At 40.9% G+C, this 25,604-nt stretch overlaps 4 protein-coding genes across 6 annotated transcripts; 1 reads left to right on the top strand and 3 right to left on the bottom strand.

The window, feature by feature from the left end:
• Nucleotides 1-4,797: 4,797 nt before the first annotated feature.
• On the top strand, nucleotides 4,798-15,110 carry tmco4 (transmembrane and coiled-coil domains 4). Of its 3 annotated transcripts, XM_049752061.2 has the most exons (15): nucleotides 4,798-5,014; nucleotides 5,303-5,385; nucleotides 6,996-7,146; nucleotides 7,246-7,420; nucleotides 7,544-7,571; nucleotides 7,902-8,031; nucleotides 8,162-8,259; nucleotides 8,459-8,602; nucleotides 8,752-8,871; nucleotides 9,515-9,679; nucleotides 10,189-10,325; nucleotides 10,497-10,581; nucleotides 11,197-11,314; nucleotides 11,451-11,568; nucleotides 13,365-15,110. In XM_049752061.2, exons 3-15 carry the CDS (start codon nucleotides 7,067-7,069, stop codon nucleotides 13,833-13,835), a joined length of 1,869 nt encoding a protein of 622 aa, XP_049608018.1. In that variant the 5' UTR covers nucleotides 4,798-5,014; nucleotides 5,303-5,385; nucleotides 6,996-7,066; the 3' UTR covers nucleotides 13,836-15,110. The 3 variants fall into 3 exon arrangements, with proteins under 3 accessions (XP_049608018.1, XP_049608017.1, XP_049608016.1); XM_049752060.2 differs by having other exon boundaries at nucleotides 4,798-5,385; XM_049752059.2 differs by lacking the exons at nucleotides 4,798-5,014; nucleotides 5,303-5,385 and adding an exon at nucleotides 6,166-6,483.
• Nucleotides 15,111-15,210: 100 nt separating this feature from the next.
• Nucleotides 15,211-20,257, bottom strand: htr6 (5-hydroxytryptamine (serotonin) receptor 6). Its single transcript, XM_049754450.2, has 3 exons — nucleotides 18,674-20,257; nucleotides 17,309-17,443; nucleotides 15,211-15,661 (listed from the first exon to the last, which is right to left on the bottom strand). Exons 1-3 carry the CDS (start codon nucleotides 19,562-19,564, stop codon nucleotides 15,305-15,307), a joined length of 1,383 nt encoding a protein of 460 aa, XP_049610407.1. The 5' UTR covers nucleotides 19,565-20,257; the 3' UTR covers nucleotides 15,211-15,304.
• An 883-nt stretch (nucleotides 20,258-21,140) lies between these two features.
• micos10 (mitochondrial contact site and cristae organizing system subunit 10) lies at nucleotides 21,141-22,627 on the bottom strand. The gene is made up of 4 exons (XM_049752064.1): nucleotides 22,466-22,627; nucleotides 21,788-21,835; nucleotides 21,605-21,705; nucleotides 21,141-21,346 (listed from the first exon to the last, which is right to left on the bottom strand). Exons 1-4 carry the CDS (start codon nucleotides 22,527-22,529, stop codon nucleotides 21,338-21,340), a joined length of 222 nt encoding a protein of 73 aa, XP_049608021.1. The 5' UTR covers nucleotides 22,530-22,627; the 3' UTR covers nucleotides 21,141-21,337.
• Nucleotides 22,628-22,900: 273 nt separating this feature from the next.
• sike1 (suppressor of IKBKE 1) lies at nucleotides 22,901-25,408 on the bottom strand. The gene is made up of 5 exons (XM_049752063.2): nucleotides 24,943-25,408; nucleotides 24,381-24,486; nucleotides 24,147-24,289; nucleotides 23,906-24,019; nucleotides 22,901-23,617 (listed from the first exon to the last, which is right to left on the bottom strand). The coding sequence occupies exons 1-5, from the start codon at nucleotides 25,099-25,101 to the stop codon at nucleotides 23,486-23,488; spliced, it is 654 nt and encodes a 217-aa protein (XP_049608020.1). The 5' UTR covers nucleotides 25,102-25,408; the 3' UTR covers nucleotides 22,901-23,485.
• Nucleotides 25,409-25,604: the final 196 nt, after the last annotated feature.

Below are 25,604 nucleotides of genomic sequence, written 5' to 3'. Positions count from 1 at the left end.
TATGAGGTCATAAACACCGCAGGGAGCTGATTTTGGATTATCCTCAATGGACTTGAAATTTTCTTTCAATAGCCTATATGACGTTACTGAGTATAAACGAACCGATTGTCCTCTTGGGTCTCATCCCAAAGAAATGTTGATGATCCTGCATTGGCATATGTCTGGGTTTTGAATTTGACATAGTGAAACTCCAGGCTAATAAACGCTGCTCCCCAATTTATCCCTAAATAGGTGTCTGTTTTTTCACAGTGGCCCCACTTGGACAGGATTTACACTGCATGGTTCAAGTGACACAATTCCAAATCTTTGCCCTCAAGTGATACAATTGCAATATGCGCCATGGTAGCATAAACAGAACCCACATGCAATATGGTTCAAATATTAAACCAATTGGGGAAAAGTAATTCCAGACTAACTAAATATATGGAACATTCAATACTATTTATTTATTTTGACGGAAACAGTGTCCACCTCACGCTGAAAAAAAAAAAATAATGCCCCACAGAATATTTGGCGTCTAAGAGATTAGGGAACTTCTGGCACAGGGAGAAGGCACCACAAATACTCAAAAACAGTGTGTGTGTGTGTGTGTGTGTGTTGTGCGACAGAAGCCAAGTGGAAACAAAGGCAGTAGGAGGCCCAGTGGGATAAATGGACTGAGAAGGATGCTGGAATTTAAGTGGGATTGAACAAAGGTTTGGATTCCACTGTGACACTTTGGATTCATTTTTGTTCCAGTAAAGACATTCACAATGAACACACCCTTTTTTGGTACAGACACCTTCTTGGTAACTAAACACGAGACTAGCATTACAGTAAAGCAAGAATTGGAAACCTCCAATCATGACAAGTGTGATCATCTAAGTCTGCTGATTTATTATGTAATATTACGACAATTGCATTCAAATAGAACGCTAAAACACACCGGTAAGCTACATTTACTCTTCTCCTGCTGAACTGAACATGTTGTCACGTGCATTTGCTGTACTGTACACAATGGCTGCCTTATTACCACAAATGGGAATCCTCCTCCAGTGTTTTGACAGTCAATCGGTTTGATATCCACAGAACATTTTCTCTTGGAAACGTATTAGGATATCACCTCCTCCCCCCCTGCACATGTACACACAAGCCCGTGGCATCTTCAATCACGTCGTGACATCGCAATACATTACACACAGCTGACCAACTCGTGTTTGAAACTACATCACAGACATTTCCAGCACTTTCCAGCCACACAATCTTGTGTCAGCACGTCCAAGCATCTCAATCTGCACGTGGCGTTCTGCAATTTGCGTCCATTTTCGCATACCATCTTTGCTCCAAATGGACACATTTTTGGGAAGAAAGAAAACTTCAGCTCATTCTCAGGCTGGGCCGTACCCCCGGGGGGAGGGGTAGGAAGAAGAGGCAAAAAGTGCAAAATGACAGCAACGGAAAACTCTATGACATTTTGTTCATCTCATTGAGGGTGTGATATCATGGAATTTCAGCAGCACATCCTTTGGGGGAGGGAGGGGGCTGAAACACTCAATGAGCCGCCACCACTTAACTCATAGCTTGGAATTGTGCAAGCAGCCTACCCATTATGACTTTTTAAAAGTCTCTCTAAACACTGTTTTGGAAACGCACTGAAAGATTGGCACCATCAGATTTGAATGGATTCCACATGGTCCACAGTTGCCAGTATTTTTCTTCCTTTTTGCCAGTCTTTGCTATTCGAGGTTTTGTACCGCCTGAGTCAGAGAAAGAATGCAGTCTGTCCCTCAGCAAACTCGGCCAAAGCACCAAGACAAATGCTTGAGGAGAAAATAGATCCAAGGGTGATGATTATGAAAAGTGATGACAATATGCAGTCTCCTCCAGAAGTGTTAGACACAGTCAATTCCTTTGATTTTGGTTTCGGATTGAAAGATGAACATGAGACCAACATTTGATATTTGGTGCCATGACCTGTACTTGTGATAACTGCTTAAAGATTGCAACACATTGACTTCACCAAACTGTTGCATTCTTCATTTGAAAGACTTCTACTGGCCTTTATTACAACCTCTTTTAGTTCTTGTTTGTTTCTGGGTGCACGGGTGACCTCAAACAAAAGATGCTCTGTTTAACACATCTAAATAATGTTAAATAAAAGCTGGATTTGTGAACTTTTGCCTGATAGTCATCATTTGAAACACAGGAACTGACCTTGTCGTTCCAACACTTTGGGAGGGTACTGGATCTCTGGAGGAATAAAAAAAATATCCTGTAAGGTGACACTCCATCTGCAGGATGTGTTTGTACTCTTTGGACCGAAAGGTGGGGAAACACCACAGAATCATATACCAGATCAGGAATAAAAGCCCCGAAATAGGGACAAGGAATTTGTCGGTACTTCCCCCTCTCTGGGATTTGAAGAGGACCAGAAATGCAGACAAGTGCTTTCTACCTTCCTGAGACAGACTGATAGGGTGGTGCCCCCTGATCTGCGTCATTGCTACTTTCCTGCTCTCATTAAAGGGCATCCTGTGTATGTCCACAGTGGGTATTTTTCTGTGGAGCTCCATCTGTCATAAGGCATTTCACCTTCAACCTTTGGAACATTGTTTACTCTTCCAAACATGGCAGTGAGTGTATCACAGAGGAAATCCCAATTTAGATGGCAGGAAGATATTGCGTGTCAGAACGGATCCATCCATTACTTACACGGGGTGCCACTATAAAGCAGAAGCAGTAGCTCATTCATATGATCGTAACGTGACAACCACAATAGCCACCGTTAACAGCCATGTAATCTGCTGGTCCTTCATTCGGAAGCTTCAACTCCTCCTCAAATTCTCAACTCTTAGCCTACAAGAACCCAAATGCTTAATCTTGGACTCACCCAAACAAATATGACAAGTTATGTTAAACACAAGCCACGAAGAAGCTCGGTTGCATTTTCCCAGGGTAGGTAAAAGTGCATAATTCAAGTTTCCATCCAAGTTCCAACCTCAGTACTACTGGTTCCCTTTGGCTAAACATCTGTTTCGTAATGAACAACAGTAAAGAGGCCAACACCCACGGGTTTCCACAGTGAAATATCACACACAGCCTTTGGTTCTGCCAAGTTTGGTCAGTGCAGGTTCTCTTTGGCGCAGCCTTGACTCCTCTTGAGAAATCAGCTCAGACAATGGGGTCCCTTGTCCAGAAGAACATGTACGGATGAATGTGTGCATATTATTGGCTTAGCAAGAAGACCAAACGAAAGGATGAACCCTGAAAAGAGGCACAGATTCAAGGCAGGGGCAGTGTTTGACTATATCTATGAGATGAAAGGTTACATGTACACTAGCTGCTTGAGAGAAACTGGACCACTAATGAGCCTAAAGTCTCATGGAAACACTTGACTTGTTGTTTTCAAGAGCCCTCAGCAGAGTAACTGATACATCCATGTGAATTCTGCCAGACTGACTACAGCTCAACAATATAAAAAGAAATAAAATCCCATTCAAATCCTCCATGTGCCCCGAGCCCTCCCTTGTTCTCAATGGCTCAAAGGACTTTGACCCATAAGAACAAGCAACCCACAAAATAATGAAGTCCTGTTTATTCAGAAACCACAGAAGAAAGGTCAACGGCAATGACTCATCTACTTCAGCCTGCTGCTTGTGGGAAGCGCTGCAAACTGGCTTCACTTGGTGGGATTTAACTGGCAAGTTTTACACTCAGTCATCACAGTCTGGTACCGTGCTGAATGGTAAACAAGGACTCAAAGAAACCCTCTTTGCTCTGTTAGCCCATGAATGGGTGAAGATCAGGGATGGGCAACTGGCAAAAGGTTTTTTTTAAATTCAACAGAGTTTAACAAAATGCTAAACATCATTCAATATGTTTTAGTACAAAATAATTTTCGGATCATTGATTTTGTGGCCACTAAAGCATGTTGCAACTTGTTTCTACAGGTGGCATAAAAAAAGATGTTATTCTTATGATCTTTTTAAAAGTGATTGTTCCTGATGCTCTGTGGCAATTCAGGCCACAGAGGATAACAGCTGCATTGTGCATTCATTCTTAATATTGTGATTCATGCCGCCCTTACCGCTGCTTCACATCCTGCACACCCCAGCTGCTTTCCACCCTAAGTGACACTCCATACAAAACCCCCACACAAGCCCTCACATGTAACATTGTGGAATCAAAGCCCTCATCGACCGACACGTGCACACAAAAGGTAGTTGAAGTCACTTTTGTGGTATGTGAGTCTGATTTTTCTCTTTAGAAATGTACACTTGGTAATTACATGCGCATTTGCGGAGGAATTTGTCTGGGCAAGTTGAGTCAAAGGCGGAGCTTTGTAACCAATTAAAGGTACTGTATGGACAAGCCACGCCTTTCTCGACACTAACCTAAACGGACACAAAAGGCAACAAAAGCTGCAATCTCCCCACCTGGTCAAATCTCGACTGTTGACTGACATACCAGAGGAGAATCTACGGTGAGGCTGAAACTCAAACTTGCACCCGAATGCCTCACCAGGTGTGACGAACATCCCGATGCCCTTGAAACTGTCACGAAGATGACAAGCTTTCCATTGGGCCTGTTAACGCCGACCGCTTGTCATCCGCCCATTGTCCGCCAATCAAGTCTTCCTTGCCTTTCACTCCAGACATGTGCAAGTCTTTTAGCTCGCCCCTGTCATTTGCTTCACAACTTCCTGTTTGCTTTATGTACACACACACACACACGCCCTCAAGGTTGAAGTGGTTACAACTTCTGCCGATTGACAAGGTGACGGGAGAAAAGGCTTGTCATTGTCTGCTAGTGGTATAGGAAAAGGGGGGGATTTGTTTGAACTTGTCCGGTTTGAGCCAAGCCTGTCTAGCTGTCTGTTCACCAATGAGTAATCCATTTTGAGGCTGAGCACACACACCAGCAGAGATTATGCAGTGGTGGAAGAAGACGTTTTTGGTTGGAGTGCAGATCGATGGATGACAGGGCGACTGACAGAGGGAGCCTGTGTCAAAATATCTTTGCTAAGAAAATGCTTGTAATGCTTCTCTTCGTAAAGACAAAATACATGCTAATGTCAACTGTGATTTTTAAATAATCTTAAGAACTAAACATTCCATGTCTTCTATATTCTTTTAGAAGTTCAAGCCTGAGGGTCCACTTTGTCATTTTGTGTCTGCTTATTATCATTGCTTAGTTGAATGAGTACTACTAAGTATTGTATAATTCCTAAATCATCACAAGACAAAGATTCCGAAGCTACTGTGTATCATTTGCAATCTCTGATGAGGAGGTCTACAACTGCTCAAGTTTTGATCTATTTCAGATTGTTCAGTTGAAACATAAACAGGATGCCTTTCTGAGATACACAAACCGCACGTGTGGTTCTGGGAATTCTTTAGTGACAAGGTAAGGATATTATTTTGACAAAGTGCTCTCAATACACAGTTCCTCCACATGGCCTTTACTGCCTGCCACCTTCACTCTTTTTTGTTTATAGACAAGATTCAGATCTTATCCCCATTAAACTGTCGAATGGATGGGAAGCAAAGCCCAGGGTAGACAGTGCAGTATTGTACTGTTCTGTATTTACTAGGTACACGACATTGACTTTGGACTTTGAGGACATTAAGATCTGCAGGTTAAAACTGCCCCCTGTTGGTCAACAGTGATACTAGTTTTGTCAGAATTTGACTCGCTATGAAGCGGTTTGGATGAAGATGAAAAAAAAAAAAAAGTTGTTCGTTTTTCCCACCCTGAGTATCTGTGTACAAACCACGAGGGAAATTAAAGTGTTTATCTGTGTACAAACCCCGAGGGGAATTAAAATGTGCCCACGTAGCAACATTTAAATATATATTCTCAACTCCGTTTTATCATACAGAATATCTGCAAATAATTTTTCATTGATTATATCAATGAAAACAATATTTGCACGCAACTCGGCTAAATTTTAAAGTGAATATAGCTTAAAATGTATCAATATGAAATTATCAAATAGAAATAACTTCACAATTGTATTTCAATTCAGGGTTGTCTATTTTGTTCTGTTAAAAAGTAACAGGTAGTGTGTCACGTGGCAACATGTTTTCCCCAAGATGATAAGTAAATATTGTCATTCCACAAGTAAAAAAAGTTTGGGAACCACTGACGTAACGCTTCCTCTTCGAAAGCTCCGCCCAATTTTAGGCCACGTGGAATATACGTCACTAAAAATTGCCAGCGAGAGCCTTAAATGTTAACGTTACTTTGACAATTCATCATTTTAACATATATATTTCATTAAAAATATAACAGGTTAATTTTTTTTATTCTTATTATAAATAAAACCGTTGAATGAACATGTTCAATGGTGCTTTGTCTGAACGTATGGAGGCGTATTGGCTTGTGACATATCCGAGCTTGGTCGCAAGCCATGAAGGCAACTAAAGTTCAACCGTGTAAATTGTGACATCTGTAAACCAATGGAGGCAAAACACAACAACGCGGACGCTAGTTTCAATCCTGGTATGTGAAATAATCTGTTAATCTCCATATTCCGACAGTTGAGCAAGTAATAAGGCTGTTGACGTTATGTAAAGTTACTTGTGAATCACTAGTAACATCTGTTTTGATGTTCGCTAACTTGTGTACTCGAGTTGTTGTTGCCAAAAAGTTGTCACTCCTTTATTTTTCCAGTTAGTTGTATTTTACATTGTTTTCCACTTGCAGAGCGATCGCGTTTACAATTCAGGTTAGCCCATTGGAGAAATCGTAACCTAGGTCATTGAATCTATTTCGGTTGCCTGTTGAAACAACGCTTCTTTGCTTAAAAATGTGCCACTGGTATATATTCAGGATGATAACATAATTTATCTTAACTATGTCATCTTCTGGTTAACTGAGTTTCTGTAATCCCCCCAACACTATTCCTGACACAGTGTATTTTGTAGGGCATCAATGTACTTTTTACACTATTTGAATCTCATTGCTAATCTAGTTAATAATTACACGACAGTACCTACTGTTTATTTCCTTAGATCCAGGGGGCGCAGAAGCAGCACAAGATGCCTCCTGTGACCAAAGCCCCGAGGGAATTATCAGTAGACAGATGAGTGAACAGGGCCGATTTGCCTATGCTGCACTATGTGGTGTCTCTCTGGGGCAGCTGTTTGCTGGGAATGAAAACAGGTAACAATAACAAAAGTGGACAGCATCAAGTTAGGTCCAAACCAAAAAATGTCAAAAGGCATTATCCCTGTTCATGTGTTTTTCCCCCCCCCATGCTAGTGTGTTTAGGGAACAGTACCTGCAGGGCTTGGTCCACTGGCTGGACCTGGATGAATCTGTGATGCCCGTCATGGGAGCCTTTTTGTCAGGCCTGGGCTTTGAGGGCTCTGACACCTTCCTGTCCATCCTGCAAGCTGAATCGCTGTTGGCTGAAGGCACCATGCCCATCATACAGGTATCACAAATACAAGTTAGAGTAAGGTAAACAAATATGAAATGTTGTTTCTATTGCTCCACTATTTAATTCTTGCTATTCTATTTTTTTTAGTCTTTAAACATATTTATTTGTGAATTGCAGGATTTGGTGTCTTTTTCTGTCAAAGACGGTAAGAACCCTTACTGACAAGTATGTTCAACAGTGTGTTCAACAGTCCAAATATCTCCATCATAAAATAGTTATTAATTGTAAAGGTCATGTTGTTAACCACTGTTAACATTAAGAAATAAAACCCACAACACAATCATTCCTAACATTAATGGCAAATGATGAGGGCTTGACAGAACTGACTTGGAGTGACAGCTCATGTATTCTTTTACTTTTGACACAAGTCTTACAGACATATTTTTACTGAAATCATATATTCATTCCTTTTTTCTTGTAATAAACTGCCCATTGCACTGATGCCAAAGTGAAATGTTTGCCCTCATGCTGTCAGGCCACTATGATGCCAGAGCGAGGGTGCTCATCCGGCATGTCACCTGTCTGCTCCGAGTGTCTCCACAAGAGCTGGAAGAGTTTGAGGAGACGCTTGGAGAAAGGCTGACGGAAGGAGGAGAGGAGAGCGAGTAAGATGCTTAGCAAGTGGCTTACTGTTTTCAAAATCCTGCCTTTGCCTCACTTAAAGAGTCAAATTTAACAACGATGCACAATGTAATGTTTACAGCTGATTGATTGATCTATTGCTGTGTTTACCAGGGAGGAGTCATCCCGGCGCCGTAGAAGAGAACGGGGACGAAAATTAAGACGCTACTTCCTTATTGGATTAGCAACAGTTGGTGGTGGAACTTTAATTGGTGATTATCCATCCATTTTTCATGCTGTTTATCACGTGGCCTGGGGGAACTGAAGCCATCTTATGGAGAGAAGATGGGTACACAATGGAGAGATCACCTGTCAATCACTACTACATGGGGAAACATGAACAGTTCCTAAGCAATGTTAATGAGGTCTACTATATTGGTTGGCAATTTATTTTTGCATGTTGTTCGCCAGGTGTGACTGGTGGGCTGGCAGCCCCCCTGGTGGCAGCAGGGGCTGGTGCCGTGATTGGGGCCGGAGGCGCTGCTGCTCTGGGCTCTGCCACTGGCATTGCAATTATGGCCTCCCTGTTTGGAGCAGCTGGGGCTGGACTTACCGGTGGGTGCAAAGAGCAGTAGAAATGTCTCTCAAACTTCTCAAAATCGTTATTATTCTCATTATTATTATTATTATTATTTTCTAGCCGTTTTATTAGTTTTGTTGTCTTCGAGATGTGTATTCAGTTTTTACATTATGTTTCTCTTCAGGGTACAAGATGAATAAGTGTGTGGGTGCAATAGAGGAGTTTGAATTCCTGCCCCTCAGCTCTGGAAAGCATCTTCACCTTACCATCACAGTGACAGGGTGGCTCTGCACTGGTAAATACAGTAAGTGTCAATCATAGTATTATTTATTTTTGGAGTTAGTAACGCAATCACACTGATTAAGGCCACAACAACATTAAGCAGGTCATTGAGATCCAATGAAAACGACCAAATAATCTGCCTACTAAAATAAATGGCCATTTGTATTTTTGTGGTTGTCGATACTGGAAGTTACAGAGCAGAGGTTTTCAAAGTGGCACTGAACTTATCTAGAAAGTACACAAATAAATATGAATACATACATACGTTAAAAAAATAAAGCCTACAGACTGAAATGAAGGCCTGCTTCAAATAGCAGCCTTTGTGATTTGAAAATTGCATTCTGCTACATTACAATGTCAATTTGAATCTGATGCATTGTTCAGCCCCACTGAAAAGTGTGATTCTCTAAATCTGAAGGAAAATCTTTCACGGTAGCCACTTGAATATCACTTTATCTTGTGAATATGAACACGTTCTTGTTGCCATAATAAATAGATACAAGTAGAAGATAGCAAAGTTTGTATTCTGACATCCATTTATCAGCTATCTTGACCCACCAACGCACTTCTTGTAGTACATACTTGACTTGTAATAGCTAAGTAGTACTCTATTTGAAATTGCCACCCAGTCGACTTGACATAAGACGCTAACCGCTCTTATCTAGGCTCGTTCCAGGCCCCTTGGTGCAGCCTAGGAGAGTGCGGGGAGCAGTTTTGCTTGGTGTGGGAGTCGCGTTTTCTCAGGGATCTGGGCTCAGCAATGACATCGCTTTTGGACGGGCTGGTTAGCATGATGGCTCAGGAGGCCCTAAAGTACACCGTTCTTTCAGGTAGGAGAAGGCTGCCTGAAACATCTAGATGTGTGTGTGCGTATGTGTTTTACCATTTTCCCATAGCAAATAATAAAATCACCAATCATAAATTCATGAGATAAACTGTCACCATCACACTGTAAACATCAGCATTCTTAACTATCACATACTTATGTGTAAATATGTGAGCAAATTAAGACAAAATCATCACTATTTCAGTATATTTACACTGCTTTTGTGACATTTTTTGGTGATGTGCTCTTGAGATTTTTGTAAATTTTGTAAATGTAGATTTTTGTTCCTTGGCTTGATAAAAAAATGATGGGAAACACCGCTTTAGATGTTCTGTAAACTGAAATCTCACCTGACTGGATTTAAACCTTCAAGGTATATTTAGCCTAAGAATTGTTAGATCAACTTTCAAATAGTAAGCTTGAAGGAACGTTTTACTTAGAAGTTCTACTGTATTCAACACATAAATATGACATCTTACTTGGTGCTTAGTGACATGTTTCGACCATGTCCAGGTATTGTTACAGCTCTGACATGGCCCGCCTCTTTGCTGGCCGCCGCCAGCGTCATCGACAATCCCTGGTGTGTTTGTCTGAACCGTTCGGCTGAGGTCGGGAAACACCTTGCTCAGGTTTTGAGAAGCAGGCAACAGGTAAGGAAGTGCTTTTTTTTTTGCAGCGATCTGAAGCCAGTCATCTGACAGCCATGTTCAAAAGCATCTCGTTAGAACAAGACTGAGGAAATTCTAATTGATGTATTGAACTTCACAGACATTTATTTCTATCCATAATGTTGCAACAAATCTGGTTCTCTGTATTTAAAGGGAAAGCGGCCAGTCAGTCTGATAGGTTTCAGTCTTGGGGCCAGAGTTATCTACTTCTGTCTTCAAGAGCTCGCTAACGATCAAGGTATGAAAAAAAAGTTTCTTCTTAAATCAACCTCTTTTTAACTGAGTGGGACTTACTCAGCTTGACTTGCTTGTTGCACTTGCCCCAAAAGGCTCAGCTTGAAAGGATTGAGTGAGGTTCATTGCTTTGTCAACAGTGTGTGCAAATAGTCCAACTGTTTGAGAGCTTTTTTCAATGTACAATTGCAAGGAATATAAGGATTTCATCATCTGCGGTCCATAAGACCAGCAAAAGATACCAAAAAATGTAGAGAAGTTTCTGCATGTAATCGGCAAGAATGAAAACCAACATGAATGCACTGCTTTAAAAATGAGCATCTCTGTGTTAGGGATATTGTCACGGGGGCTCAGGAGCATTTCAGAAAACCATTGGCAGTTAACACATTTTATCACTACATCCAGAAATTCAACTTGTTTGTGGTCTGATGAGTCTATATTTGTTTTGGAAATCATCAACACCAAGCCACATTCTGCTAATGTTACAACGACCTGGCGAGTGTTACATAGACTTGCCTCCCAGCAGTCTGGACCTGTCTCCTCTTGAAAAAGTGTGGCACTTATCATGAATAATTGGAAAGGAACAATCACAGGAATGTGATTTATTTTGGTTTTCCAGGTAGTGAAGGTGTTGTGGAGGACGTGGTCCTGCTCGGGGCTCCTGTAGATGGCTCGGAGAAGGCCTGGATGAGAATGACCAAGGTGGTGGCTGGAAAAATAGTCAATGGCTACTGCAGGTGATTTATTTACATATTCAAGGAAATGCTGGGTATCAAGCTGCAATCTATTTAACAGCTGCTGTGTTCTCAGCAAAGTTGTGATTTAATTACATAGCCCACTTAAATTTTTCTTTCTTCCTCATCCACATTTCAGAGGGGATTGGCTCCTGGGGTTCTTGTACCGAAGCTCAGCTGCTCAGCTCTGTGTTGCTGGGCTACAGCCAATCAGCATCCAGGATCGCCGCATTATCAATGTAGACCTCTCCTCTGTGGTGAGTCTTTTTTTTTTTAATTGATTTTCTTAAGTAAGGTCACTGATGTGTTAGTAGGCTTTTGAGTGCATACAACTAATTCATGCATGGCAGCGATTTCCACCCCTTGACCTTTGATCAATTAAATCTCATTGGAACTAGAAATATGAGGAAATTGATTAAATACATATTTGTAATGCATTAAGATCATACAATAATACACAGTATCAATTTTAACTGGTTTGGAGTGTGGCATTAACGCAAGGTCTTTCAAAAATGTCAGTCACTCATAAAATTAAGTGACATTTACAGTTAACATTAACACATTAACATTAGCATTAACAGAAGGTCTTTCAAAAATGTCAGTCACTCATAAAATAAAGTGACATTTGCATTTTTTTGTATTTAACTTCCAAAATCCCAAATGGATTGAATGTTTATTCTTTTCTATGTACTTTTTCATTTATTGCTCATTAGATATCTTCTGCAGAGAAGAAAATGAACTACAATACTTTTATATAAATTATACAAATATAAACGAATCAATCAAAATTATTCATATTATATTGTGAATATTATTCATTATCAGATTCTTAAAACATTTGCCTCTGATTATTTGGAGTGGAAGTGCTAGGAAACTAGAAAAGAAAACTACAATGCGGAAGGGAACCAACCAATTACAGCTTTGAGTTTGAAATAAAATAGTTTTATTTCTCAAAATTGTCATGCAGAGATTGCAATTCTGCATATGTCACTCAACATAGGTTGTTGGAATATATTAGTCTCAAAAATGGGTCGCCTGAATTGAGGGTTTCAAAGTAACAGTATCATGCAAAGACAATATTTTGGGGGGCTTGAACAGTACTGTACATTACTGCACAGTGTACACTGTATTACTTTTAAGAGAACCAAAATGCATTGTACTTAAATTTTATTTTAAGAGGAGACTGGAGAAAAGTCTTTGTCCGATTCATCAAATAAAATGGATGCAAACTAATAATAATGTATAAATGAAAATGAAATAAAAATGAATAGCTTAATGAAACAAATGAAGCATATAAATTATTATAAATAAACATAAATATATTCCTTGAAAAAGTATGCAAAAATGGTCACACCAGTTTATTTAATAAAATGTGAATGAACTTCCACATTAATACCACAGTGACAATACACTAATGCAACCACACACTGACCTAAACATAAAAAAAAAGAGAAAGTATAAAGTTACGTATCTTTAACCACAGTACAAATACCGTAATTTCCTGACTATAAGCCGCACCACCAGGGAAGGGAAAATCCTGTTCTGTTCATACATATGTATATAAAACGCACCGGACTTTAAATGAATTGTCCTCATTTATATTACCTGTATTAACAAAACAAATCATTTTACAATATCATAAAAATCCTAAAAAATCCATAGATAAGACACACTAGACAGATAAGCCACAGAGTTCAAAGCTTGTGCAAAAAGTAGCGGTTTATAGTCTGGAAATTAAGGTAGTTAATTTTTTCTTTTTAAGAGAAACTCAAGGCAGTACATTGTTCTTTGTGCCCCCGCTTGCCTACTTTAAAGACATTATTCTGGTGGTGGAACGTCGTGATGTTTGCAATGATACCCAGAGGACACATTTTTGTCATTTTTTTCATTTTAGTCAGCAGAGGGTGGTATAATGTCCAAATGGTAGCCATCAAACTGGGTGAAAACACCTTGATTCATCATCTTAAGTCTTTTCCCACCAATATAATTTTGAAATAAAATTGAAGGAAACAAAGAAATTTAAACACATATTTAGTATTTTTATATTCTCCAGGTGAAAGGTCACTTAGACTACATGCGTCAAATGGACACCATTTTGGTGGCTGTGGGAGTTCCCACCAAAGAGGTCCCAGGATCCTCTTTCTTGCTTCCTCGACCTGTATCTATTACTGAGGGCACAGTAGACACCATGGACCAAAGCCACATCAAGCAGCAGTTGCGGAAAACCCAAAGTTCAGTCCAGACACACACTGGTGAGGACTCAACTAAGGCGATTACCGATGGCTGGGACGTCCCCGATATCTCAGATCTGTTGGACGCCCTCAATTGTGATGATAATGAGTCAAAAAGTCCACCAAGACACACAAACAATGTAGCTCTCTATCAGGAGAGTGCCACCGACCACGGACCTGTTTTTAATGAGAGCGAAGAGCCTGAGCCCGATGATGAACACGTCTCTTGGAGCTGGGATGATACGTATTGGACTGCAGAGCACAGTCATGAACAAAGTGGACCAAAAAAATGAGATGGCTGCTTCAGGATTGGCTGATTTTTAGCAACTCTTTGTTTTAGCATTGAAGAGTGATTGAAAAAATGTCAGAGTTTGAACAGACTTCTCATGACAAGTGAGATGGATTCTGTGCAAAAATGAAGGCAGTGAGGTCTACAAGGTGGTTTGAGTCCAGCTCTCATCCAGGGGCACCGGTTTTGCAATGAATTGATTCGGTGAATCTCAAGTCACAGACTGAAATAACTGGGTAGAGGTGTTTGGGGCATCACTTTGACAAATGACTCATGTTCTTGGCGGAGGTCACGCAAACACTGAGAGAACATGCAATACAGTTGGGATTAGACACCGTGAACCTTCTTGTTGAAGGTTTGCCTCTCAGTGTTGGTGAACATGTCATTCAATTGCAGATTTACCTCGTCGCAATGTTGCAAATGCAACAGCCAACAAAAAAAAAGCACTTTTCCATGTAATAATGCTAAACATAAGCAAGACCCCACTGGGCACTGCCAAGCTGCCAAGCCATATGGATAGTTTACTGTACATGTATTTCACAATGATATTTAAAACTAAAAAATTTAATATGTACCTCTTGCTAATAAACGTGAAAAATGCAAGGGTGCAGTCATCTGTCATTGCTCATTTTAATTCTTGTCAATTTCCTCTATGTTTGGCAATCTGCTTCTTCCTTGCCAATGATGCCATTTTTTGTGGTTCAACTAAAAAAAAGATACAGTACAGTATGCTGCGTACTTTATTCTTGTGAAAACCTACCAGAAATGGTAAGAGCCAGCAATAACATATGTAGCTTCAAGTGAAAATGAAGTGTTTTGTTTAACCACTAAAATTTCGAAAAATGACGAAACCCGTGGGGACAAGCGGTATAGAAAATGAATGGAAGTAAAGTCGACACAATTTTTTACGTAACTTCAAATAATATGTATGTTTTTGATTGAAACCTTGTTTAAAACGACATTCCTTTTACTTAAATTTCAGTTTATTGGTAAATAGAACTAAAGTCCAATTATGCTTTTATATTAGAATTCATGGTGTTACTGTCACCTTTGTCCAATGTATTTGCAGTTTACAGTGAAACGCTGTTTATTGTGTGTGTGTGGGGAGGGTGCAGTCCAGAAAAACTGGTGGGTTGGTGTGTTATGATGTCGACAAGTCTGCGTGTGTCTAAATCAGAACTGTGGCCATGAAAGTATTTTCCATTTTCGTGTGCTCTGAGTGTATTTGTGTTGCTCTTCCCCCAGCGATTAAATAAACAACTTACAAATAAAACTGTAAGCGACTGTCTTTGTTCTTTTCTACATGTGAGGGTATTACACTGAGCGTATGCTAAAAACAATCGCTTGGAAAGAAACATACACAGTAGCAGGGAAATATTATACTGGTAAAGGTCATTAGAGGTCACAATTGGACAAGCAAAATGTCTTAGCTCGAGACTATAATTCATTGTTAGTGGTCACCTTTCCAGTCATTCAATTCAATGTGACTACCTGATTGGGAAGAAGGATATGCAGCTCCCTTCCAGCATGCTCGGCTTCCAGCAAATTCACGGCTTCTGTAGCGGTGGCAGGCGGAGGGGTGGCATCCGAGGCCAGAGGGGACGGGGGCTGGCTGCAAATGTTGGGTTCTCCCGAGTTACGGAGGGATAGGGAAACCGCTGGTGAGGGTTGTCTCGGCAACCGCGAGGAGGAACATGGCAAGAGCTTCCCAAGTGCACGCTTGAAGTCCCTCATGAAGAGCGGGTAGATGATGGGATTCATGGTGCTGTTGCAGTAGCCCAGCCACGTGATGGCGTCAAAGAGTGCCAGAGGTACACACTCACACACTGCCTGAATAAATGAAAACAGCGACACTGAGTTCATCCCTTCTTCAAATGCAGTGATCATGCTCAACAATTCAATTTTCCACTTTAATGTGACAGGACTGATGCTGTGGTTACACATTTGAGTTCTAAGAAACTATTGTTCTATAGCTTTATCTATTTTATCTAATGTAATTCTGTACCTCAAGGGGATTGTGAGTCACAGTAGTGGTAGTGTTTTTAACAGGATTTTATTATTCTGTGGTGATGATATAAAATTGTGTATACCCACAAAAATATTTCTTTGGAGAAAAAAACTACAATAAATCCTTTGAAATATAGTTTAATGTTTTTTTTTCCCCCTTACCCTCCAAATTTAAAGGAGAACTCAGCCCCAAAACAGAACATATCATTACAGAGAAAACATTTGGGTTGACTTCCTTGAGTATCCTGTAAAGTTCTTGTGAAAAATCAATTGTATTCAAATGTTGCTAGAAAAATGACAGTTTAAATTTGATTTGTGGCCTAACAAAACATTTTCCTCTGAATAAGAGTGCACATATTTGAGTGAGCCTGTTAGTGCATAAACAGTCAAATTAGAGAGGACTTGTAAAGGAGACAGCTGCTAGAGGACAGTTTCCAATATCATCAAGATGACATGGCGGGGGGGCAGTGAAACAAAAAAGAGAGGCCTGTGTGTGTGCATGTGTGCGTGTGTGTGTTTCACACACCACATTGAGTGTGAGAAGGAAGATGAGCACAGGCAGTCTGCTCTGTGTGGTGCCGTTTTGGGCTGGGGAGGTTGAAATGTCTGGAGCATCAAAAGCTTGAAAAACAGCATAAATGTGATCCACCATTTAGATGGAGCCGCTTTGAACTGTCATGGCCATGAAAATCAACAAGTGAAGATGAATAATAAGCATAAGTGGTGGCGACAAAGTGTTATTTTTCTTGATTCTGAAATGAGTCAGACGCACAGCTGAAATGCCAATCCATGCACGTCATCCTCTGTTGGATAACGACGATTTAACGCCAAGGCTGGCAAATACAAAAACAGAGCGGTAGCCAACGTTCTTAGCTTCTTGCTTGTGCATGTATTTAACGCTGAAATGGTCACGCATCCATATTCATTTGAGAGAAGTGACAAAACCTCTGACTCAGAAGGACACCACAGACTGCTGCTGTCGCTTCTTGAAGAGTATCAGACAGACGAGTCATTTTATTGCCGGGAAACAAGCGTTTACATTCATGATATCGTGTTGCCTTTACTAACAACCACCGGGTCCTCACTTTATAATGTCACAAAGTGAGGACCCTGTCTTTTTCTTGGATCAGGCAGGGCTGGTGCTTCGAGACGACGAATGCTCCAAGATGAGTGAATTTGGGAAATCACCACTTTTTGGTAAGGATTTGGCATTTTTAAGCACCTGTACTTTTCCTTTGTGCCTAAACCTCTGCATATGACAACATCACATAAAAAAGAAAAATAGCAATTTTGGAAATGACATACTCCCCTGACATCGCATAAAAGTACTCACTAATAGTCCAATCAGATTGCTCTGATGCAAACAGCCATTCAGAAGCATATGGGGAGCACTATGATGTGCCAACGTTTATCACCCAGCATTAATTTTTCATTTGCACATGACGCGGGAAGCAAGTGTACTTTACTGACCTGAGCCATGTTGATGATAAAAAAGGGTAGCCAAGTGCAGAAGAAGAGTCCCAGAAGAACGCCAAGCGTCAGGCTGGCCTTCAGTGCCCTCCGACCCTGCCTGTGAGCCAGATGGCGCTCACTGTTCACTGATGGCTAAAGTCACAAGTGAAATTAAATGTACGTCACCTTAATTTGCACAAAGTATAGTCTCAATTAAGTAATAAGGAATCATCATTTACGTAACAAAAAAAACATGTTATAAAAATGCAATGCATCGTATGAATTTTCATAACAAATTTGATGTATAAGTTGTTTATTAATGCTACCTCCCACTATCCACTTGTTGCTTTTGGGTTGACACTTTATCCATATATCTAAGTGGTATAGAGTGTAATATGTCAGAGAAAAAAACTGCCATTTTGTTTGTTGCACAGTAAATTTTGCAAGGTTTTTTCTTCTTTTGCACCCTCCTCCAATCCTACATGTGTGAAAGCATTTTTGCATTGCTTTGGAACAGGATCAGCTTTTCATTTTTGTCATTACTCTGGCTATTGGAGATTTGTAGGTATATATTTTGCACTCCACTTCATGGTACCACCAAGCACTACTTTCTGGGTTCAGTTCAGGCTTTATTTTTGCATTGTTTTATCAAAGGTACCAAAGTAAGTCACAATGGCTTTACTAACCGCCAAAAATTTGAAATGGAGCTCAACCCGCTGAACTTGTTGTATCTTGCACTTTCGCATGTCATTTTTTTAGCTTCTTTCACTGGTGAACTACTATCGGGCCACTATTATGTCACACTTCTATATAATTAATTGAGATATTGTCATCCCGCCTACAGTAATAACAGAACAATGAATGCAAACCTAAAAGTTGCAAACAAATGTAACACAGTACAATTGAAGGGCTAGTCAATGGATTTGTATGCCTAGCTCCACTCTCTTGGAACCACGCAACCGTTTCTACATCTATACAAAGATGTAGTATGAGACAGCAGATGGGATCGCCCCAAAAAAATTGGAGAGAAAAATCATTGATTACATAAATTTTGTTTAAATTTCAAAGTGTCTTTGTATCCATGCCAAGGTGGAAAATTTTTTTCAGAGTGGTTGTGTGTCAAAAAATGCGGTTCTGGATGGGTTGATGATAATCTCTTGACAGATTGCGCAATATTTGACTTCTCTTGGTACCCAAATGTACATCTGGTTGTTGTAGAGTTCAGGGCCTCTTTTCAATCTATATCTCGTTGAAGCACGCTTGTCCTCATAGATTTTTGGGGAGTAATCAAGCATGGTAGACTCATGTAACCCAATCTGAAAATTGCACAATATGTGCTCATTATTGGAAAATTGAGACTAGTGTGAGTGCACCCTTACTTACCGGCGCATTCTGTGGTACCGGGGCTTCCTGATGACTGCAGTCATCTCCATCTTGGTGGGCTCCATCACCGAGTGAAGGAGGCCGAGATGGTTCGCCAAGAGAGGGATGAGGGTGCGGCGGGTGGCTCAGGGCCGCGACCCTCTTGGCTTGCCTACGAGCCGCCAGAAGAATTCGACAGTAGGTGAAGCAGATGGCACTAGAGGGCAAAAAGAAGGTGAGAAAGGACGCCACCAGAGCGAAGGGCAAGGTGACCTGCAGGCGGCACTGAAAATAAAGGCCGTGGAACTGGAAGTAGGACGCCGGGTACAGCAAGTCCGAGTAGGAGCTGATGTTGGTGCTTTGGCCTCCTGGACCCAAAGGCTGCCCGCTCAGATGGCCTAAACTGTGCCACTTCATCTCAATGGGCAGGAAGGAGGCGAGCGCCGCCAACCCCCAAGCCGCTCCGACCAGCAGCAGCGCCCGAGGCAGGGTCATCCTCTGTTTGTAGCGCAGTGGCGAGATGATGAAGAGGTAGCGGTCCAAACTGATCACGCACAGGTTGAGAATGGAGGCGCTGCAGCACATGACGTCAAAGCAGAGCCACACAGGGCAGAAAGCCGGCCAGAGCACCCAGGCCCCGCACAGCACATTGAGCATGGCGGGGGGCATGACCACCACCGCCACCATCAGGTCAGACAGGAAAAGGGACACTAAGAAGCAGTTAGAGGTGCACCGGAGAGAGCGGTGAGCAAAAACCAAGACGATCAGCAACACGTTGCCGCACACGGTGACGAGGATGATGACACTCAGTAGGAAGGCGAGCAACCAGGGACCGCCGCCACTAATGTTCCAAGCGCCGTTGCTCGGAAAGCTGCCGTTGTAGCTCCTAAAAGATCCAGAGCCGGCGGGCATGGTGCCGGTTGCTAAGTAAATGAAAAGTAGCTCCGGATGCTGCTGTTTCTTTGGAAACAAACCACTCACAAAGCGGGTTAACTAGATGAAGATCCAGAAGTGAAACATCTGCCTGTGGAGATGTGTCCTTATGACCTAGAGTTGTTTTCACAAAATTTCAAACTGTCTCATTTATCATCAATCCATCCGTCCCCAGCGAAGAGCATGAATGAGCCACTCAATGGCCACGAGAATCCAAAAGTTAAGTGTCATTCAAGAATATGAGAGAGCAAAACAAGAGATTCTTACAAATTCCACCTCAGCTCACACGTCTGCGCTGAGCTTGTGCTCTGCCTGCACTTCTTTCTATTCCGGGAGACGCAACAGGGAAGCAAAAAAAGCGAGGTAAAATCCATTTTTAAGGAGGTGCATAGGTGTCATGGTCCTTGTAACGCTGTGTTTAGAGTCTCTCGCTCTCCTTAATCCCTGTGTCGGCCACTCCAGCGCGCCTCCCCTTCAAGGCGAACAGATTCTGAGAAGGAGTGTGTCAAAGCGTTGGGGCTGTTAATGCATAAGCATGCACAATCACAGCCAAGACATACTAATGGTGTCGGTGTGGGTGGCTGTGCTCCATGCTTGGCCATGGGATTTTGTACCCAGAGGGAAAGTTTTAATGCTTTATGAGTAAAAAGATTCATCTGTAAAGTGAGTCATTTAAAAGGTGGGTTTAGATGAATTGGCTTGCTCAGGCTGAGATTTTTGCAAGGAAGCTTTTACTGGAATCCTTATCTACTCTGTCCTTTGATGTGCTTCACTGATTTATAGAGGTAATATGTGCACAGTAGAATCATATCCAATAAAGGAGCTGCATAAAAAATTTAGGCTTTTCATAAATGTTTTGATTGGCACTCATGTTTTATTATTGGTCACTGATGGCCTAGTGGTGCATTTTCTTGACTTGTGCAGGCAGCGTGGGTTCAGTTCCCACTCTGTGAGGTTGTTAATGTGAGAGTGAATGATTGTGTCTAGATAAGTGCCCTGTCCCTGACTAGCAAACGGTCTTGGCCTTTAATTTCATATTTCAGATATAGACCATAATATAGTATCTATGAGTTGGAGTACGTTACCTTGTGGTTTTATTTATATGCAGACTTGTTTCCTCTCAAGAACTTCATAGACAACCTTTTGTTGACATTATTCTAAATAACAGACAAAGTGGCATTTAAGGCTAATCTAGTTTCTATTTTACTTTGTCATTTGCAGTGCTCACCACTAGGTGTCAGAAACTAACAGTCCAAATTATTTGCACTAAGTGCTAATAGCGTATTGTATCGGTATTAAAAAAGTAGCAGTCAAATCAAGTATAGACAATTATTTGTCTGGAAAGTCATTTCACCACAAAGGTAATCAAGAGAGACTTGAGTTCCTGGTGAGGCTTTAATTAATGCCATAGAAAATAGATTGAAATTCAAAATTGCGACGATTGTGACCAACCATCTGACATAATCGACTGTAAATTGAGAACCAATCTTTTAAATCTGTGGATTTAATCCATTTGTTTCACTAGAATTTGTGTGAAAATAACACAACCTTCACATTGTGTTTCATACTCATTTTATTACATAAACAGATCCTGATCAGGTATATGTAATACAGAGTCACACCGGGAAAGGGTTTTCCAATAAGGAGACATGGGTGTCTTAATAGAAGGACAGTGCAAACGATGACTCCCACAGAAGCAAAACAAAAGATGTTTGAAAAAAAAAGACAAAAAAGCTCTTTGATGACTTGAAATTACTGGTCCTGTTGAAAAAAAAAGGACATTGGTTAAAAACCAAAAACAAATGTATAAATGCGCCATGGCTCGAGAATTTTTTTTCCGTATTGCCCCAAAAAAAAAAAGTAGAAATCAGTGGCTGTGTCACATTGTCCACCATCTGACCGTTTTTGTGCGTTTCAATACACAAGTGGATAAAATCACAACAGGTGTGGAGTTGCCCTACCTAGTGGTAAAACGCAGCGGCGCAGAGAGAGGCTTTTATTTGAGTAGATCCTACTTACCTTTTTATGCAGCAAGTAGTGTAATCTTAGGTCATTCTGACAGTTGGCATATGCCATGCCAAGGCCCATCCCCGAGCCAAGCGTAATAGGCCATGTATGCCCTTGAATCAGAGACAAAACATTGTGTGCAGCATCAGATGCTTGTCTGTTCATATGGTGGAGCAGCAACAAAATGTAACTCACTTTTGAAGAAGATGACAGAAAACACAATTCCCAAGCTCAGACCTGTGCCTATGGAAACAAAGCAAGATTGTAATAAACACCCTATGTCATATATGACTTCCAGAGAGCAACACTGAAATGGTTTTCATTGTATTGGGATTTGCTGCAGTACATCATGTTCAACAACCATAGCGTTTATGTAGCATTTTGAAGACTTTATGCTTAATAATAATAATAATGACCACTACAACAAGCAATTAAATAAATAAATAAATAAATAAATACATTTTAGGGCAAAAAATGCTATTGTACTCGGACTCTCTCAACCTTCACAAATAAAATGTCCAGTTTAAAAGCATAATGGTGCCTCAGAATAACTGAGGTCAAAGCCAGGTATTATTATATGCAAACCAAACAACACCGACAGTGTTAAAATGCCGCTTATTTTAATTTCAAACACTGTGAACGAAAGATCCGCCATTCGAGTTAAGGTTCAGATATTTTATTCGTGTCGAAAAGTTCCGATGTGTTGTACGTACGTGTAAAAAAAAACTCACAACGTTATGTGGTCATTGGCTTGCCCTTCGCTAGCTAGTTAGCTACCGCACCACTCAATGACAACTGCTGGTTTAAAAGCTCATGCTGTTCCGCATCCTTGCCATGATTACAGCAAACACGGAGGAACTTGGGAATATTTACCAAGCTTTATGACACCATCCGCAAGGCATCGGTCCCACTTTTTCCCCAGCTCCTTCTCAGACATGCTGAGCTTTTTAGCTTGAAGCAGGCTCCTAGTGTCAAAAGCTGACTCGTGGTGCTTTCAATTGCCATCGGAAATAATAAGAGTACTAAAATAACGCGCGCGGGTGCTAGAAAAAAAAAGGTGGATGCAACGTCAGGCCGGAACAAGCTTGAACTTATGTGGACCATAGAAAAAAAAGACCAAGCTGAAATTGTGTCCAAAGTGTAACGAAACTGCGATGCCAAAAGACCTGCTAAGGAAACATTCGCTTATGCTTGTTGCATTGAACGCAGCACTAAGTTCTCGCGATATTAAACGTTGTGCGCCAGGGTGAAATTCAACGTACTATAAAAGCCTCAAAGAAATCTGTCATCCCAAAAATACTACTGTAGTTTCATTGGTATAATTTTATTTACAATTTTCCTAACGATATACCCAAAATTACATCTTTTTTCAACCATAATTCTGATTTCCTGAGACAACTAAGTACATCGTATGACACAAAAAGTACTCCAATACGAAGACACGTGGCCATGTTTGGGGATTACTACATAAACGTGCAGTCAGCTAAGGCGAGAAAAGGGTCAGTAACCTAAAAAAAATAAAAATAAAAACATGGACGTCGTATTAGCATCAAGCACAGAATCTCTCTCACTTTTTAAAATACCATTTGGTTGCTTCAGGTAAAAAGTCTAACACGAGTGATTATAAGCAAGTGTATGAAAAGCAAAGAGGTAGAACCCATGTCTTTATAAATTAAATACATCTTTGGCCAAAAACAACAAAATTACCTTTTGATTTTTCTTTTAAAAAGTAACCACTGAATTTACAACTTGGCCATCTACCTAATTATGAAAAATAGACAATCAGAATACAGAATACAAATTTGCACTATTACAAAACCAAATGTGGTGGTTTAACAGATCATTCGTCACCATGGAGCATGGGCCAAACAGTTCCTGAAGACGCACTTTATATTAATCATTGCACTCTGGCTGGGTCTTGTTTTCATGTGTCGGTGTTGTTGGCGGCTGGGTCCTTTCCTCTCTTGTCAGTGCCATCGAGTCCTTACTAATGGCCACCAGGTCTCGAAGCTCCTTATTTTCAATCTGACCAAGAGAGTGTGAGGAAGAACAAATTGTGACTGAGAATAAAAAATGGTAACCAAAACACACTCCAATAAAATATTTTTGGCATTTTTTTTTTTGTGCTTTCAATTATGAACCACCAAATTCTCACCACTAATAGAATACTAAATTGATGAAGGATCCAGCAGGATGAAATTTTTTCTTTGTTTATTTTCTGTATTTAGCCAGACAGCTAAAAAAATGTTCCCTCCATGCCACAGCCCATGGGTTGGGTTTGTCACTGTCAACGGGACAAAAGAGTCTAGTTACCTCAAGCTGGGCAAGCTTTTCTCGAACGGAACAATAACGCTGATCATCCACCTGCACTGCTCGTCTCATCACTTGGCCCATCTCGCATATTCGCCCCACTTGGGTCTGTACTTCCTGGATAAGAGCCAATGCCATAGTTCTCAATTTAGTGAAATTTGAATCAGAAGATTAGGAAATGAAGCTGTAACTGGATTCATGTGAAAATAGCAATATGTGAATACTGTAAAGACGGCTGCTGTACTTTTGCGTGGTCCTTATGGAGTATAAGAACAGGTTTGGTGTCCAGCTCCTCTTTAGCCATCATCATCTGGAGCATGTGCTTGCGGTAATGGCCCATGATCAACTCCAATGTGTACTGATGCTCTTCAAGAGACAGCCAGAGTTCTGCAGACAAAAGATCACATTGTCAATACAGACAGTCTAGCAATGTACTAAACAAAAAGAAGGAAAGAAGAGGAAATTGATGTTTCCAAACCTTTATTCTCCTGCTGGAGTTCCTTGATTTGAGTGTTTTCCTGAGTCAAAAGGACATGAGGCTTGTACTTGATCATTTCCTGGACCTCTGAAGTGTCATCTGCATGCTGATGGAGTAAGAGAGGGAAAGGGTTATGTCCAGTACAGGAAGTCACACATCAAGCATCACAACTAAACTAGAAGAAAGTGAGCCATCACAAACAAATGGCAGTTGGACACTGAGCCAACCCCAAAGTTGCGAGCCCAGGCATTTTAGAGCCTGCTTTCAATGACCATTCAGTGACCACATGACTCCTCCATCTTTCCACTTTATTGAGCTAAAAACCATCCCAGCTCTCTTCAGGCAAAAGCGAGACACTGGACTGGTCGCCAGCCAATCACAGGGCACTTCTAGTCACAGAGCTATTCTCACACCCAACCCAAACGCAATTCGGAATAGAAAATGATTGTGATTGACAATAATTCAAACAATTGGCACCCATATGTATGTCCACAACAGGATTGTTGCTGTAAACTTTGTTAGTTGAGGAATGGTTTGTTGCATGCTCAAATTAGGTCTTTACCTTGTCCGGAAGAGCATTTCCCACTTCTTTCATGCTCCGCACCTTGAGACTGAGGGCCCCGGACTGATCGATGAGGCTTTCGGCGGCTGTGTCGTGCTCTTTCAACCTCTCCAGCAGTGTCCGCGCATCACACAACACTTTCTCTAAAGTGCAGGCCATCTACCTGAAGGTGACCCGTTCATCTAACGCTGACAAGCTACTTACAAACCTCAATTCCCTCTGGCTAAGACAACCTCACAGTGTTCTGCCGACACGAGCGTTGTTGTCTTCGTGCACCAAAGGTAGCTTCTACTATGTTGTAGCTAGTTTTACATGCATACGAATATTACAACGATTGAATATACGACTTAAAAAATGTCTCCCGGAGTACAGTAGTAGTACGTTAAACACGATTAGTGCACCGTCTATTTTGTAGTCAAAACTCGTATCCTGGTCCTCGAAGCACAAAGATGTCGTCACTTCCGTTTGTTTCGCTTTTATTAAATTAAAATTTCCCCTCTATTTTAAAAAGTAATTCACCCACAGTCGCTAATATAGGGGAAATACAACGTTAGAAATCAAAACAAAAATATCATTACTAAACGAAGTTGACACATTTCAAATACAATTTCCTTACAAAATAAGACTTTGTGATTCAGTGAACTGATTCAAAGCTATTCAAG

The sequence above is a fragment of the Syngnathus scovelli genome, chromosome 2, assembly GCF_024217435.2.
Source record: "Syngnathus scovelli strain Florida chromosome 2, RoL_Ssco_1.2, whole genome shotgun sequence".
Classification (NCBI taxonomy): Eukaryota; Metazoa; Chordata; class Actinopteri; order Syngnathiformes; family Syngnathidae; genus Syngnathus; species Syngnathus scovelli.
Note: the sequence above shows the minus strand (reverse complement) of the source record. Positions and strands in the feature narration are given on the sequence as shown.

What these genes read in the sequence shown, in the direction of transcription:
- htr6 (XM_049754450.2), bottom strand. Translation starts at nt 19,564, where the DNA reads ATGCCCGCCGGCTCTGGATCTTTTAGGAGCTACAACGGCAGCTTTCCG. An exon ending in CGGTACCACAGAATGCGCCG is followed by an intron (nt 17,444 to 18,673) that starts GTAAGTAAGGGT and finishes TTGTGACTTTAG; the next exon opens with CCATCAGTGAACAGTGAGCG. An exon ending in TTATCATCAACATGGCTCAG is followed by an intron (nt 15,662 to 17,308) that starts GTCAGTAAAGTA and finishes TCATTTATTCAG; the next exon opens with GCAGTGTGTGAGTGTGTACC.
- micos10 (XM_049752064.1), bottom strand. Translation starts at nt 22,529, where the DNA reads ATGTCTGAGAAGGAGCTGGGGAAAAAGTGGGACCGATGCCTTGCGGAT. An exon ending in GGATGGTGTCATAAAGCTTG is followed by an intron (nt 21,836 to 22,465) that starts GTAAATATTCCC and finishes TTGTTTCCATAG; the next exon opens with GCACAGGTCTGAGCTTGGGA. An exon ending in TTCTGTCATCTTCTTCAAAA is followed by an intron (nt 21,706 to 21,787) that starts GTGAGTTACATT and finishes CTCTGATTCAAG; the next exon opens with GGCATACATGGCCTATTACG.
- tmco4 (XM_049752059.2), top strand. Translation starts at nt 6,441, where the DNA reads ATGGAGGCAAAACACAACAACGCGGACGCTAGTTTCAATCCTG. An exon ending in GGACGCTAGTTTCAATCCTG is followed by an intron (nt 6,484 to 6,995) that starts GTATGTGAAATA and finishes TTATTTCCTTAG; the next exon opens with ATCCAGGGGGCGCAGAAGCA. An exon ending in TGGTGGTGGAACTTTAATTG is followed by an intron (nt 8,260 to 8,458) that starts GTGATTATCCAT and finishes GTTGTTCGCCAG; the next exon opens with GTGTGACTGGTGGGCTGGCA.
- sike1 (XM_049752063.2), bottom strand. Translation starts at nt 25,101, where the DNA reads ATGGCCTGCACTTTAGAGAAAGTGTTGTGTGATGCGCGGACACTGCTG. An exon ending in GAAATGCTCTTCCGGACAAG is followed by an intron (nt 24,487 to 24,942) that starts GTAAAGACCTAA and finishes TTACTCCATCAG; the next exon opens with CATGCAGATGACACTTCAGA. An exon ending in TCCATAAGGACCACGCAAAA is followed by an intron (nt 24,020 to 24,146) that starts GTACAGCAGCCG and finishes GCTCTTATCCAG; the next exon opens with GAAGTACAGACCCAAGTGGG.